At 48.9% G+C, this 16,663-nt stretch overlaps 1 protein-coding gene across 9 annotated transcripts in view; it reads left to right on the forward strand.

The window, feature by feature from the left end:
* MTMR3 (myotubularin related protein 3) overlaps positions 1-3,168 on the forward strand; it is a 235,858-nt gene extending 232,690 nt beyond the window's left edge. For all 9 annotated transcript variants that reach the window (XM_084649078.1, XM_084649083.1, XM_084649084.1 and 6 more), the window contains one exon: positions 814-3,168. In XM_084649078.1, coding sequence (XP_084505204.1) covers positions 814-985 — 172 coding nt within the window. In that variant the 3' untranslated portion in view covers positions 986-3,168. The remainder of the gene's footprint in view (positions 1-813) is intronic.
* Positions 3,169-16,663: the final 13,495 nt, after the last annotated feature.

Consider the following 16,663-nt stretch of genomic DNA (forward strand, 5'->3'; position numbering starts at 1 on the left):
GTACTCTCACTTACCAGAAAGGAATACTGTAGGGTTAGAGAATTATGAGGACATGGAGCCTTTCACCTTTAGGTCACTGTTTCAAATATGGACAAGACTGGTAGTAAACAAAAGCTTCACCATCCAACAGCTCTTTGGCCTTCTTCCACTGCGTTGGGGGTCTCAGTCCAGTTCCTAGTGCACCCCACAATTGAACATGGAGTAAAATTTTCAAAGTCACGTGACTTAGGCTGTGTCTACACTGGCACTTACTGCGGTGTAACTTACATAGCTCAGGGGTGTGTGAAAAAGCTCCCCGGCCCCTGAACGATGTAAGTTACACCGACCTAAGCTCCGGTGTAGACAGCGCTGTTGGTGGGTCACATTAGGGAGTTTACAGCTGTGCAAGCTACATCAGTGCAGCTCCGCACCTGTAAACTCTCTGGTGCAGCTGCAGTCTTGGGCACTGGAGTCCCACTGAAAATGGGACTTAGCTGCCTAAGTCACTTGGGGTTAAATTCCAAAAGTACCTGAGTCTTAGTAGAGGCCAGTGATTGGATCCCAAATTGGAGACAGTCTCTTATCATCTTTAGAGGTGGTCCCATGGGGTGAAACACAGGTGTGGCTGGAAGGGGAAACTTGCCCTGTCTCTGCCTGCACTCTGTTGTCTAGAGAATAACTGCAGTCTCCAGAGCTATCAGTCTGACCCCTTTCACTAGCACTTAGTTCACCTGAAAAGGCATACTGTAATATTAGAACTTGTCTCCCTAAATCAAGTTGCTTCTAATTGTTTTTTCTTCCATTTCTCTTCTCTCTTTCTGTTCTTGATCCAAGGAATTGTGGGAATGTGTTTTGCTCCAGTTGCTGTAACCAGAAGGTGCCAGTTCCCAGTCAACAGCTCTTTGAACCCAGCAGAGTCTGCAAATCTTGCTACAGCAGCTTGCATCCCAGTAGTTCCAGCCTTGACCTTGAACTGGATAAACCTATTGCTGCCTCTTCAAATTGAAGCTCCAGCCTAGACGGAAGGGTGAAAGAGGCCATGCTGACTCTTCTCCTAAACAGACATGCTTAGTGGGCAGAGGCTGGTGGGACTGGAGAAGCCGTGCACTTTGGAGTTTGGGCATGGATCACTGCTCAGAGGGACAGAACTCCAGGACATACCACTGGATTGTGGAATTCTTCTTTTCCAGCTATTCCCCCCTTTCCTTTTTATCCTGTTAGTGGGGTGTGGGGGTGTGTATGTGTGTGTGTATATATATATATATATATGTGTGTGTGTGTATATATATATATATATATATATATATATAATATGTTTTTTTGTTTTTCTGAAAGACTGGGGAAGTGGGAAAGGGGCTGGGACCAGGTCTCCCTCATGCTTCTAGCTGCGCCACTATTGAACCGTGCTGCAGACAGACGTCTCAGTGTTATGGAGGAAAGGAGAGGAGGGGATTCAGTCCAGAGGCAGAGTGGTAATTTAGTGCTAGTGCTTTCAGTCACTCCTATTACTTCCAAACAAGAAACTGCTGTTTGGGAACCTGTTGCTGCTAGAAAAAATGGGACTCTCTTTCCCAAGCAAGCACTCTCCCTCTGTTCTTAGAGCGGGTTTAGTTAGCCTCACGGCATGAAAGGGGAATCAGTCGCCCATTACCATGCTCAGCGGCTCTGTATTTACATATGTAATCCACGTGTTTTCTTTCTGTTAGCCAAGCCGGCTGTGGCTTTGAGTGGAAACACCTGGGCACCTCTGGCAAAGGAAAGTGTGTGCTTGTTTGAGGGAAGTGAAAGGGAAGGGCATCAAATGGCTTCCTGTTCAGGATTGGTTTTACACTGGTTTAACGTTCTGTAAATGTAACTCATCATAAAGAAAGCCGTGTTGGGGAAATGAGGAGACCTTTAAACTACTACCCTTGTCCCATTTTTTTAGAATAGTTGATCCAGAATGCAGAGCTGGTTCGTTGATCGGGCACTCTCTGTGGTGCATTCAAACATAGACTGAATGTCACACTGATGATCAAACTCACACTTTAATGAGAGATTTCAAAGCAACTGTGATATCTTGCTGAGTAAAATTTCATTGGCCTGAGGCTGCCAGTCAGTGAAAATAAGTACATTGATGCTTGTCATGTCTGTGGCACATTTCCTCCTTTTCATTCTGTGATCTGTATACTCTAGACATGATAATCCTGATCAAGCATCTAATCAAGAACCAAAACAAATCATGGATTTCCCCCCCTAATTTGAAAGCAATTTTTTAAATCACCTCATTAAATTGTGAGTCTCTTGAATATCTATTTTTAAATGAGAACAGTTGGTACCCACACGTACCCTTTTCCTTTTGATACAGTATGCATAATGCAGTTTGGAAAAGGAAGAAAAGTACTTTATAATGTATAATATATTGTCTAGGGTAAGCTGTGACAGCTTCTACTTCTGACATGTTCAAGTAGAACAGATTCCCTTGGAGTATGTAAAAGTTTTTGAGTACAAAGGTGCAAGGAATTATAATGGGTCTTGGGCTAGAGGGGTACTTGCCTTCAGTAGAACATCAAAATGACAACTCCTAGAGTGAATTTCATAAAAGAGAGAAGCATCTCTGAATACCTGGTAGAACCTTAGGGGAAAGACTTGTCAAGATATTTTATTCTTGATGCCTGAACTTTCCACACCGCTTCAGTGTAAGCTGAAGATTTACAAGATGAAAATGAATGTTCCAAGATGCTGGTTTAGCACAGATGTGCTTAGCGGGCAGGATGTCTGGTGACAATGCTCTTTTGCTCCTGGTACTGTTTTGAAACACTTGGAAATCATCAGCAGGGGAAAAGCAAAGAAAAATCTAGAGTCTCCAATTTGAGTTTTATCAAAAATGAATTATTCCTGTGAAAATGCAGTAAAAATCCTGACTAGAACTGCTACAGCGGTTACAGTTCCTGGTACAGCTGAGAAGGTTGCAACAGAAACCAGGGTAATATACAGCTCCTATCTTGCTGGCTTTCCTTTGAGGTTGGTGGTTAGAAGCTTGACCTTAGTGGACATGGTGTAGTTCTACACATTAACATTGTGTCATTTTGTGGTGCAGAGTCAGGAATAAGTCAGACTCTGCAGTTCCTAATGACAGGTGCCAAGAGGTTATGATACGGGTTTTTTGGGTATGTGATATATAGTGTGAATAAATGCTTGCAGCTCTTAGTCTTTTTTGATCAATGAAGCACTTTTTTATTAATATTATTTTTCTTTGTATGTAAAGGGGGAACCAAGATCTCTCCATAGCTGTATATATAACCCTTCTCTCCTAAGGAGGAGTAAAGTGCTCCTATATTTTTCATTTTTGTCAAAGCAAGAAGTAAATACTTTAGAATTGTTAAATATATAAATAAAGGTGAATAAAGTTTAGAGTTTTGCATGGGAGCATTTGCTAATACACCTCCTAATTTATTTTTCTTGCTGTCCTTCGTAGGTGAAATATTTGAGGTTTAACAAACACCTACAGACCTTTCATAAAGGAGCTTGTCATAAGCCTCCTCTTGCTTTCTTTTCCACGGAGAGTCTTTGTAAGTTGCACACTGGTGCTCTTAAATTTAGAAGAAAAATATTAAACTTATGTTTTCAAACCAGAAAAACTATGGAGCATCAGGTATTGCTCCATAACAATCAATACAGTTTTCCCTTGGGCAGAAGTATTGTGTGTTAAGAGAATTAAAACTACCTTTGTACCTCAGATTCTCTTACCCTGAATGGACCATCAGATTTCAGAGTTTGAGCCAATAATTTTATTACCACAACCACATCAGTGCAGAATGGCCTAGGTCACCAGAGTCTTCACATCCAATTTCAGTGGGGTTTGGAAACAGGAGATCTGTGCATTTCTACCCTCTGCGGTAACCATGCTGTAACATTTACCATTTGACAATGTTGGTGGGGAAGTTAAGACTTAGTTCTTACTTGCAACCTTTCTCCTTATTCTCAATTTTGATGGTGCAGCTGTGGCTCTTTGGGAACAAACCAAACAGACTCAGGTTTAATGCTGAAAACTCTCTTAATCTCTCCCAAAGGCGGAGAACTCATCTGCTAGTTCTGCAAATCTAACCTACTGAGGGGCCTGAGTAGTGTCCCTCCATTAGGGCAGCTAGTTCATGTCGGCGCCCTAGGCTTACAACACACCTGGCACTTTCCATTACACAAACTTACATTCCTTTTGGTATTTTTGTCTTCCATATTTTAAGTCACAGAAGGGACTGTTTTATGCTGGGGCAGTCGCGGGCCACCGTCCCCCCCCTCAACAGCAGCAGAGTTTGGGTGTGGGAGGGGGCAGGGGATGGGGTGAGGCGAGTGCTGGGAGGCTCCCTGGAAGCAGTGACATAGCCAGGCAGCTCTGCCCTGCCTCTGCATGCAGGCACCTCCTCCCACACAGCTCCCATTGGCCACGGTTCCCGGCCAATGGGAGCTGCAAAGCCAGTGCTCCGGGCTTAGACAGCACAGAGAGCTGTCTGACCACACCTTCGCCTAGCAGCTGAGCAAGGGGGATGTTGCTCCTGCAGCACCTGGGCCGCCCTCCCACAGCATCCCCCCGGGCAGTCCCCCCACCCGCCTCAAGTTTTAGTCTGGGGCATATAGTAAAAATTATGGACAGGTCACGGGCTGTGAATTTTTGTTTACTACCTCTGACCTGTCTGTCACTTTTACTAAAAACACACTGACTAAAACTTAGCCTTATGCACTATTGAAAACGAGTAAGGGAACAAAAGGGAAGAAGGCAGATCCGGGGAACTACGGGCCAGTCAGCCTCACCTCAATCCCTGGAAAAATCATGGAGCAGGTCCTCAAGGAATCAGTTCTGAAGCCCTTAGAGAAGAGGAAAGTGATCAGGAACAGTCAGCATGGATTCACCAAAGGCAAGTCATGCCTGACTAATCTAATTGCCTTCTATGATGAGATACCTGGCTCTGTGGATGAGGGGAAAGCAGTGGACGTGTTGTTCCTTGACTTTAGTAAAGCTTTTAATACGGTCTCCCACAGTATTCTTGTCAGCAAGTTAAAGAAGTATGGGCTGGATGAATGGACTATAAGGTGGATAGAAAGTTGGCTACATCGTCGGGCTCAACGGGTAGTGATCAATAGCTCCATGTCTAGTTGGCAGCCGGTATCAAAAATAGCCGGTTTTAAAAATAGCCAGAGCTTCGCGAACCAGCTGAGCGGGGGCGAACCAGCTGAGCAGCGGGGACAGCAGAGCAGCTCACAGAAGGAGTTTGCCTGGGACTGGTAAGTATCCGAGTCTGTGTTTGTTTGCTTGCTGAGGAAGTATCCGAGCGTGTGTTTGCTGGGGGGGCAGTGTGAGAGCCTGAGTGAGTGTCTGATTGGCTGCTAGCCTGCAGGGGGCGGGCAGTAGGGTGTCTGTTTGTTTGCGACAGGGAAGCCTGGCTGTTTAAAAATAGCCAGAGCTTCGCGAACCAGCTGAGCGGGGGCGAACCAGCTGAGCAGCGGGGACAGCAGAGCAGCTCACAGAAGGAGTTTGCCTGGGAGTTCACCTGGAGTGAGCCCAGTGAGGCTTACATCTTGCAAACTGCTCTGAGGAAGCTCATAGTAGGAAGGTGATATGGAAGGGGGGGGTTCAGCTGTTGTGACCTGCACTGGATGTGCCATGTTTGTCTTTCTTCCACAGGACAGAAGCGACTTTGTCTGTACAAAGTGCAAGCTGGTCTCCATATTGGAAGAGAAGATTGAAGGTCTGGAGCAACAGATAACAACCCTGCGTTGCATACGGGAAACTGAGGATTTCCTGGACGAAACTCAGGATAGGCTTCTAGGGGCACAAAGCTCTACAGATATAGAGCAGGTTGCACAGAGGAGCCAAGAGGCCAGTGAAGAAGCTTGGCAACATGTGACCTCCAGAAGAGGTAAGCGGAATGTCCGGGTTCCAGTAACACAGACACAGGTAACTAACCGCTTTCATGTTCTCTCCACAGGTATCGTTGCGGAGAGTGGACCAGATGATATGTCTGGAGCGAGAAAGCAGAAGGAGACTCCGCTGGTTGGAAGGCATGAGATGCGCTGTCCTGAGGTTGGGGGTTCCACGACCACCACTCCCAAGAGGAGAAGGCGGGTGGTGGTGGTCGGGGACTCTCTCCTCCGGGGGACTGAGTCATCTATCTGCCGCCCTGACCGGGAAAACCGAAAAGTCTGCTGCTTGCCAGGGGCTAAGATTCGCGATGTGACGGAGAGACTGCCGAGACTCATCAAGCCCTCGGATCGCTACCCCTTCCTGCTTCTCCACGTGGGCACCAATGATACTGCCAAGAATGACCTTGAGCGGATCACTGCGGACTATGGCTCTAGGAAGAAGGATAAAGGAGTTGGAGGCGCAAGTGGTGTTCTCGTCCATCCTCCCCGTGGAAGGAAAAGGCCTAGGTAGGGAGCATCGAATCGTGGAAGTCAACGAATGGCTACGCAGGTGGTGTCGGAGAGAAGGCTTTGGTTTCTTTGACCATGGGATGGTGTTCCATGAAGGAGGAGTGCTGGGCAGAGACGGGCTCCATCTTACGAAGAGAGGGAAGAGCATCTTTGCCAGCAGGCTGGCTAACCTAGTGAGAAGGGCTTTAAACTAGGTTCACCGGGGGAAGGAGACCAAAGCCCTGAGGTAAGTGGGAAAGCAGGATACCGGGAGGAAGCACAGGCAGGAATGTCTGTGAGGGGAGGGCTCCTGCCTCATACTGGGAATGAGGGGCGATCAACAGGTTATCTCAAGTGCTTATATACAAATGCACAAAGCCTTGGAAACAAGCAGGGAGAACTGGAGGTCCTGGTGATGTCAAGGAACTATGACGTGATCGGAATAACAGAGACTTGGTGGGATAACTCACATGACTGGAGTACTGTCATGGATGGTTATAAACTGTTCAGGAAGGACAGGCAGGGCAGAAAAGGTGGGGGAGTAGCACTGTATGTAAGGGAGCAGTATGACTGCTCAGAGCTCCAGTACGAAACTGCAGAAAAACCTGAGTGTCTCTGGATTAAGTTTAGAAGTGTGTGCAACAAGAGTGATGTAGTGGTGGGAGTCTGCTATAGACCACCGGACCAGGGGGATGAGGTGGATGAGGCTTTCTTCCAGCAGCTCACGGAAGCTACTAGATCGCATGCCCTGATTCTCATGGGTGACTTTAATTTTCCTGATATCTGCTGGGAGAGCAATACAGCGGTGCATAGACAATCCAGGAAGTTTTTGGAAAGCGTAGGGGACAATTTCCTGGCGCAAGTGCTAGAGGAGCCAACTAGGGGGGGCGCTTTTCTTGACCTGCTGCTCACAAATCGGGTAGAATTAGTGGGGGAAGCAAAAGTGGATGGGAATCTGGGAGGCAGTGACCATGAGTTGGTTGAGTTCAGGATCCTGACGCAGGGAAGAAAGGTAAGCAGCAGGATACGGACCCTGGACTTCAGGAAAGCAGACTTCGACTCCCTCAGGGAACGGATGGCCAGGATCCCCTGGGGGACTAACTTGAAGGGGAAAGGAGTCCAGGAGAGCTGGCTGTATTTCAAGGAATCCCTGTTGAGGTTACAGGGACAAACCATCCCGATGAGTCGAAAGAATAGTAAATATGGCAGGCGACCAGCTTGGCTTAATGGTGAAATCCTAGCGGATCTTAAACATAAAAAAGAAGCTTACAAGAAGTGGAAGGTTGGACATATGACCAGGGAAGAGTATAAAAATATTGCTCGGGCATGTAGGAATGTTATCAGGAGGGCCAAATCGCACCTGGAGCTGCAGCTAGCCAGAGATGTCAAGAGTAGCAAGAAGGGTTTCTTCAGGTATGTTGGCAACAAGAAGAAAGCCAAGGAATGTGTGGGCCCCTTACTGAATGAGGGAGGCAACCTAGTGACAGAGGATGTGGAAAAAGCTAATGTACTCAATGCTTTTTTTGCCTCTGTTTTCACTAACAAGGTCAGCTCCCAGACTGCTGCGCTGGGCATCACAAAATGCAGAAGAGATGGCCAGCCCTCTGTGGAGATAGAGGTGGTTAGGGACTATTTAGAAAAGCTGGACGTGCACAAGTCCATGGGGCCGGACGAGTTGCATCCGAGAGTGCTGAAGGAATTGGCGGCTGTGATTGCAGAGCCACTGGCCATTATCTTTGAAAACTCGTGGCGAACCGGGGAAGTCCCGGATGACTGGAAAAAGGCTAATGTAGTGCCAATCTTTAAAAAAGGGAAGAAGGAGGATCCTGGGAACTACAGGCCAGTCAGCCTCACCTCAATCCCTGGAAAAATCATGGAGCAGGTCCTCAAAGAATCAATCCTGAAGCACTTGCATGAGAGGAAAGTGATCAGCAACAGCCAGCATGGATTCACCAAGGGAAGGTCATGCCTGACTAATCTAATCGCCTTTTATGATGACATTACTGGTTCTGTGGATGAAGGGAAAGCAGTGGATGTATTGTTTCTTGACTTTAGCAAAGCTTTTGACACGGTCTCCCATAGTATTCTTGTCAGCAAGTTAAGGAAGTATGGGCTGGATGAATGCACTATAAGGTGGGTAGAAAGCTGGCTAGATTGTCGGGCTCAACGGGTAGTGATCAATGGCTCCATGTCTAGTTGGCAGCCGGTATCAAGTGGAGTGCCCCAAGGGTCAGTCCTGGGGCCGGTTTTATTCAATATCTTCATAAATGATCTGGAGGATGGTGTGGATTGCACTCTCAGCAAATTTGCGGATGATACTAAACTGGGAGGAGTTGTAGATACGCTGGAGGGGAGGGATAGGATACAGAAGGACCTAGACCAATTGGAAGATTGGGCCAAAAGGAATCTGATGAGGTTCAATAAGGATAAGTGCAGGGTCCTGCACTTAGGACGGAAGAACCCAATGCACAGCTACAGACTAGGGACCGAATGGCTAGGCAGCAGTTCTGCGGAAAAGGACCTAGGGGTGACAGTGGACGAGAAGCTCAATATGAGTCAGCAGTGTGCCCTTGTTGCCAAGAAGGCCAATGGCATTTTGGGATGTATAAGTAGGGGCATAGCGAGCAGATCGAGGGACGTGATCGTTCCCCTCTATTCGACATTGGTGAGGCCTCATCTGGAGTACTGTGTCCAGTTTTGGGCCCCACACTTCAAGAAGGATGTGGATAAATTGGAGAGAGTCCAGCGAAGGGCAACGAAAATGATTAGGGGACTGGAACACATGACTTATGAGGAGAGGCTGAGGGAGCTGGGATTGTTTAGCCTGCAGAAGAGAAGAATGAGGGGGGATTTGATAGCTGCTTTCAACTACCTGAAAGGGGGTTCCAAAGAGGATGGCTCTAGACTGTTCTCAATGGTAGCAGATGACAGAACGAGGAGTAATGGTCTCAAGTTGCAGTGGGGGAGGTTTAGATTGGATATTAGGAAAAACTTTTTCACTAAGAGGGTGGTGAAACACTGGAATGAGTTACCTAGGGAGGTGGTAGAATCTCCTTCCTTAGAGGTTTTTAAGGTCAGGCTTGACAAAGCCCTGGCTGGGATGATTTAACTGGGAATTGGTCCTGCTTTGAGCAGGGGGTTGGACTAGATGACCTTCAGGGGTCCCTTCCAACCCTGATATTCTATGATTCTATGATCAAGCGGAGTGCCCCAAGGGTCGGTCCTGGGGCCGGTTTTGTTCAATATCTTCATAAATGATATGGAGGATGGTGTGGACTGCACCCTCAGTAAGTTTGCAGATGACACTAAACTGGGAGGAGAGGTGGATACGCTGGAGGGTAGGGATAGGATACAGAGGGCCCTAGACAAATTCGAGGATTGGGCCAAAAAAATCTGATGCGGTTCAACAAGGACAAGTGCAGAGTCCTGCACTTAGGAAGGAAGAATCCCATGCACCACTACAGACTAGGGACTGAGCGGCTCGGCAGCAGTTCTGCAGAAAAGGACCTAGGGGTTACAGTGGACGAGAAGCTGGATATGAGTCAGCAGTGTGCTCTTGTTGCCAAGAAGACTAACGGCATTTTGGGCTCTATAAGTAGGGGCATTGCCAGCAGATCTATGGACGTGATCGTTCCCCTCTATTTGACCTGGTGTTCTGTGTCCAGTTTTGGGCCCCACACTACAAGAAGAATGTGGAAAAATTGGAAAGCGTCCAGCGGAGGGCAACAAAAATGATTAGGGGACTGGAACACATGACTTATGAGGAGAGGCTGAGGGAACTGGGATTGTTTAGTCTCCGGAAGAGAAGAGTGAGGGGGGATTTGATAGCTGCTTTCAACTACCTGAAAGGGGATTCCAAAGAGGATGGCTCTAAACTGTTCTCAGTGGTGGCAGATGACAAAACAAGGAGTAATGGTCTCAAGTTGCAGTGGGGGAGGTTTAGATTGGATATTAGGAAAAACTTTTTCACTAGAAGGGTGGTGAAGCACTGGAATGCGTTACCTAGGGAGGTGGTGGAATCTCCTTCCTTTGAGGTTTTTAAGGTCAGGCTTGACAAAGCCCTGGCTGGGATGATTTAGTTGGGGATTGGTCCTGCTTTGAGCAGGGGGTTGCACTAGATGACCTCCTGAGGTCCCTTCCAACCCTGATATTCTATGATTCTATGATAACAGCAGGTTTTCAATTACATATCAGAATTTGCTTTTATTTAGCCCCTTTCATACTTGAGTTACTTCAAAATGCTTTTCCAGTAATGTATTGTTCTCTAATGCAATGACTGTAGACTTTGTGTGCTTACCAACTACCAACCAATTGAATGTTATCGTTGGATGTTATTTTCTGGTTATGGAAAGACCATTGGACAGGACACTAGAATTATCCCTTATTGTCAGAAAGCGCCAGAGGATCTTTCATTTTCACCTGGAGTGACCCCAGAGTTGGGCAGAAGAGTCTTCAATTTAAAGAATCCAAAAGGACCTTCCAACTGGTTAGCCATCCTTGCTTCACTGCATTGTCATCATTGGACAGAAGTCCATGTCCTAGTGGACACCTTCTCCTGAAGAGCATTCATTCCTTTTCCCCTTTGATAGAGCTCAGACACAGAGTAAAAATCCAAAATCAGTCCAAAAATACAGTAGTCATGTTATCACAATCTATGCTGTAATTTTTTTTAAAGGATGTACAAATACCCTTTGTAAGCATTGCTTGTGGATAGCCTCAAAGCGGCTATGGGAAAAGACAGCCCTAAGAGCTCAAAGAACTGTCACATGAAACATAAAATTGGACAATGGCTACCCCAACAGCCACTTATGGAAGGTTTGAATCGAGAGAGTGCATTATATAAAAGTAGAATTCATGACAAAGCAAGGTTATTATGGGGTCCAATTAGTTCAAAGTTTAGGTTTCTGATCCACAGTTGAGCTTTTTGGTTGCAATGCGTATGGCAGTAAGCCAAGGGTTCTTCACCTAGTGGTTAAGAACATGGTACCAGATTGCAAAAAGGGAGTAAGGACTGGTCTATGGGGGAATGAGTCCTGATATGGAAAAGATTTTGAACCATTATCAACCATTTTGTGGAGGTGCCAAGAGCAGTAACCATGAGCAAGTATGCTGAGCTGATTCAGGGGTCCTTTAATGGCACCTAGGAGTGCCTTGTAGACAATGCTTGCCTCTTACATAGATCCTGGGTTACAACAGACTATTGGTACAGCAAGTGAGAGAATTTACCAAGGTCCCTCTAGCACAGGGGTTCTCACAACAAATTTGTTGGTGGCCTCTGAGTGTGGCCACCAACTCTCACTGGTGGCTGCACTGACAATTTTTTCCTAAAATAATTAATTTTAGAAAAAATTAAATATGCACAGATTCACATCCCAATCATAGAATCATAGAATATCAGGGTTGGAAGGGACCCCTGAAGGTCATCTAGTCCAACCTCCTGCTCGAAGCAGGACCAATTCCCAGTTAAATCATCCCAGCCAGGGCTTTGTCAAGCCTGACCTTAAAAACCTCTAAGGAAGGAGATTCTACCACCTCCCTAGGTAACGCATTCCAGTGTTTCACCACCCTCTTAGTGAAAAAGTTTTTCCTAATATCCAATCTAAACCTCCCCCACTGCAACTTGAGACCATTACTCCTCGTTCTGTCATCTGCTACCATTGAGAACAGTCTAGAGCCATTCTCTTTGGAACCCCCTTTCAGGTAGTTGAAAGCAGCTATCAAATCCCCCCTCATTCTTCTCTTCTGCAGGCTAAACAATCCCAGCTCCCTCAGCCTCTCCTCATAACTCATGTGTTCCAGTCCCCTAATCATTTTTGTTGCCCTTCGCTGGACTCTCTCCAATTTATCCACATCCTTCTTGAAGTGTGGGGCCCAAAACTGGACACAGTACTCCAGATGAGGCCTCACCAATGTCGAATAGAGGGGAACGATCACGTCCCTCGATCTGCTCACTATGCCCCTACTTATACATCCCAAAATGCCATTGGCCTTCTTGGCAACAAGGGCACACTGTTGATTCATATCCAGTTTCTCGTCCACTGTCACCCCTAGGTCCTTTTCCGCAGAACTGCTGCCGAGCCATTCGGTCCCTAGTCTGTAGCGGTGCATTGGATTCTTCCATCCTAAGTGCAGGACCCTGCACTTATCCTTGTTGAACCTCATCAGATTTCTTTTGGCCCAATCTTCCAATTTGTCTAGGTCCTTCTGTATCCTATCCCTCCCCTCCAGCGTATCTACCACTCCTCCCAGTTTAGTATCATCCGCAAATTTGCTGAGAGTGCAATCCACACCATTCTCCAGATCATTTATGAAGATATTGAACAAAACCGGCCCCAGGACCGACCCTTGGGGCACTCCACTTGATACCGGCTGCCAACTAGACATGGAGCCATTGATCACTACCCGTTGAGCCCGACAATCTAGCCAACTTTCTACCCACCTTATAGTGCATTCATCCAGCCCATACTTCCTTAACTTGCTGACAAGAATACTGTGGGAGACCGTGTCAAAAGCTTTGCTAAAGTCAAGAAACAATACATCCACTGCTTTCCCTTCATCCACAGAACCAGTAATCTCATCATAAAAGGCGATTAGATTAGTCAGGCATGACCTTCCCTTGGTGAATCCATGCTGGCTGTTCCTGATCACTTTCCTCTCATGCAAGTGCATCAGGATTGATTCTTTGAGGACCTGCTCCAGGATTTTTCCAGGGACTGAGGTGAGGCTGACTGGCCTGTAGTTCCCAGGATCCTCCTTGTTCCCTTTTTTAAAGATTGGCACTACATTAGCCTTTTTCCAGTCATCCGGGACTTCCCCGGATCATTACAATTACAATTATTACAATCATTGTAATGTGTATTTGTAGGGGTTTTTGGCAGACTCAATAACAAAAATAATGCTACCTCCCCCCTCAGACCCCTCTGTCCAGGGCTTCGTGGGTCCTGGGGCTTGCTGTGAAAGGTGACATTTGTATGTTTGTTAATATCACAGCACACTAAGTCCCTACCTGGGAGGCTATGAAAAGTGATAAGTGATATTAACAAACATGCAAGTATCACTTTTCAGAGATGGCTAGTAAATCTGCTGTGAAAAGTGATACTTGCTTTTTTGGTCATATCGCTCTTCTCAGCAAGCCCCAGGACCCATTAAGCCCTGCATGGGGGGGCCGAAGAGGGAGGCAGCAGGGGCCACAGGCAATTGTGGGATGGATGCGGGGCAGGGGAGGCCCAAGAAATGGGGGGGAATGGATGCAGGGCCGGGGGAGGCAGGGGAGGCCTAGGGCAGTGGGGAGAATGGATGCTGGACAGGGGGGCCCCAGGGCAATGGGGTGGTGTGGATGCAGGAACAGGGAGGCAGGGGGTCCTGGGGCAATGGGGGGGTGGATGCGGGGCTGGGGAGGCTGTGGGAGCCTGGGGCAATGAGGGGGTGTGTGGATGCCGGGCAGGGGGGGCCTGAGGGCAATGTGGGGGGTGGATGTGGGGCCAGGAAGGCAGCAGGAGACCAGGGCAATGTGGGAGAATGGATACATGGCCGTGGGAGGCAGCAGGGGCCAGGGGCGATGGGGGTGGGTGAGGAGCCCCACTGTTGTGTGGCCAAAGCCAGGGCCTGGTGTCTGCTGCCATGCAGCCAGGGCCAGGGCTCAGTGCCCGCGGCCAGAACCCAGAGCTGGGGACGGGAACTGCGTGGCTGAAGCCAGGGATCGGAGCCTGCGACCAGGCAGACAAAGCTGTGGGTCAGTGCCTGTTAGGGGCTTATTCCTTCACCCACTTACTTCCCTGGTCCTTCTCGCATGAACAGAGAGCAACAATACCCAAAGTCCAAAGGTGCAAACAATTCAATGTTTATTGGGGGGAGCTTCCAGCAAGCATGATTCCAGTTTCCTTCCTTAGTGTCCCCCTTCCCAGCTCTGACACCACAGAGCCTTACACCTGTGCCCCTGTTCCCATTCCTGACCTTAGCCAAACATGATTCCAACTTCCTTACTCCCATTCCCTGTTCCCATTTCCCCCTTTAGCAAAATATGATTCCAATTTCTCCACCCGCATTCCCTGTTCCCATTCCCCCCCCCACCCACCACTTCCTGATTGATTGCAGACTATATAGCAAAACTTGAGTTCTGCTTAGCTATACCTTAACCAATCATTTTCCTGAAATTTAACTAACCAATCCTAACATATTGTAACATGATTATTTAACCAGTTATATCCCACCACCTTAATTAGTTTACACCCAGCAAAATCAATTATACAGCAGACGAGAACAATCACAGAACCAGACAGAGATTATACAGACAAACAATGGCAAAGTGGTTTCAGAGTAGCAGCCGTGTTAGTCTGTATTCGCAAAAAGAAAAGGAGTACTTGTGGCACCTTAGAGACTAACCAATTTATTTGAGCATGAGCTTTCGTGAGCTGTAGCTCATGCTCAAATAAATTGGTTAGTCTCTAAGGTGCCACAAGTCCTCCTTTTCTAATGGCAAAGTGGGAACTATAATGACAAAACAATACAGGAGTGAGGATTTCACATCCCAGCTATTGATAAGTGAGTTCTTGCCAGACAGGATGCTATCAAACTAAGTTTCCTTTAAATCTTCTAGGCACTTCCCTTTCTCTGGAGGTGATAGGAATACAATCCTGTCCTGATAATGCCTAACAGCCCAACAGCACCTTATTTTAGTGTGACTGGTGAGGAGGTGACCCGTCGCTTCCCAGCTTATGGCTGCCTCTGCTGCTTAGCCAAAGGCCTTAGCCTAAGCACAGGGCCTCAGACTGTCACAGTGAGAAACGGCCCTTACACTGGCAGACAGTGATTTTGATTCTTTCTTTTATACCTCTGTAACTAGCTAAATGATAAACATACACCTAACTTCTTAAAGTCTAGGCCTTTGCAGACAGGCCTGAATATCTATCTTCTAACAGCACCCAGGGCTAGTGCCTGCCGCCACACGGCCAGAACCCGGAGCTGGGGACGGGAACTGCGTGGCTGGAGCCAGGGATCGGAGCCTGCGGCCGGGCAGACGAAGCTGTGGGTCAGCGCCCAGGGCTAGTGCCTGCCGCCACACGGCCAGAACCCGGAGCTATGTGCCGGAGCCCAGGCGTGCGTGGCTGGAGCCAGGAGTCAGCGCTCGCTGCTGCGTGGCCAGGGCCAGGGCCGGCACCACGTGGCCAGAGCCTGGGAACAGAGCTGTGGGTCGGCGCCGGCTGCTGTGCAGTGGGGCAGGGGATCAGCACCAGGGGCTAGGCAGGAGTGGCTGGAGCCTGGGGCCAGCGCTCGCCACCGCACGGCCGGAACCGGGGGCCAGAGGCCGACTGAAGCTCTGCGGCCAGGGGTCAGTACCTGCTGCCCTGCAGCCAGAGCCAGGGGTTGGCGCCCAAAGCCCCATGCTTGGAGCCTGCTCCTGTGTGGCTGGGGGTCGGCGCCTGGGGACAGCGCCTGCCATTGCGCGGACGGAGCTCGGGGCTGGAGCCGGGAGCCAGCACCTGATGCCACGCAACTGGAACCCGGGGCCAGAGGCTGAAGCCCCGCAGCTGGAGTCCAGGGCCGAGTGGCCAGAGCTGCAGGTGGGGGGGCAGTACCTGCTGCCCCATGGTCTGAGCCTGGGGCCCCATGGCCAGGTTCCTGAATTCCCACTGCTGGAGCCTGCCGCCCAACCCCCACCCCCCAAGTGGGTCAAGAACTCGCCTTGCTCCTGCAGCGTTGTGCCCCACCTTTCTCCAGAGGCAGCGCAGGGCGGCGCATCCAGGAGCAACAAAGAGGGAGGGAAAGGGGCCGATGCTTTGCTTCCCCGCCCCCATCGCTGCCCAGGAGGCTGTCGTGGCCGCACGAAAAACCCCTGGTGGCCGCAGTTGAGAAGCGTCGCTCTAGAGGCCGGTGTTGGTCCCCCACCAAAGGTACTCGTACTAACATACCAGACTCGCGGCACCTCCAAGACCAGCCCGTTTATTTGAACAGAAGCTTCCGGAGCCCCAGCTCCCTGCACACAGTCCACTGCAGGCACCCGATGGAGTGAGCTTTTACTAAAAAGATCCATCACAAAATGGGGAGCCACTGAGCAGCTGCGGGGGCCTGGCAGGGAGCTCCGGGGTCCCCCAGCACCATGAGGGCTTGGAGCTCCAGGTTCTCCCTCCCTCTCAGCCCTGAGCTGTGGGGTCCCCCACCACCAGAGGCCAGGAACTGCAGGGGCCAGCCAGGAGCTGTAGAGTTCCCCCTTGCCCCTGGCTGCTCAGAGCCCTCTGGCACCCGCAGCGGCAAGAAGCTGCGGGGTCCCTCCTGCTGCCTACAGTGGCTGGGAGCTTCC

The sequence above is a fragment of the Lepidochelys olivacea genome, assembly GCF_965140295.1.
Source record: "Lepidochelys olivacea isolate rLepOli2 genome assembly, chromosome: 15".
NCBI classification, from domain to species: Eukaryota; Metazoa; Chordata; order Testudines; family Cheloniidae; genus Lepidochelys; species Lepidochelys olivacea.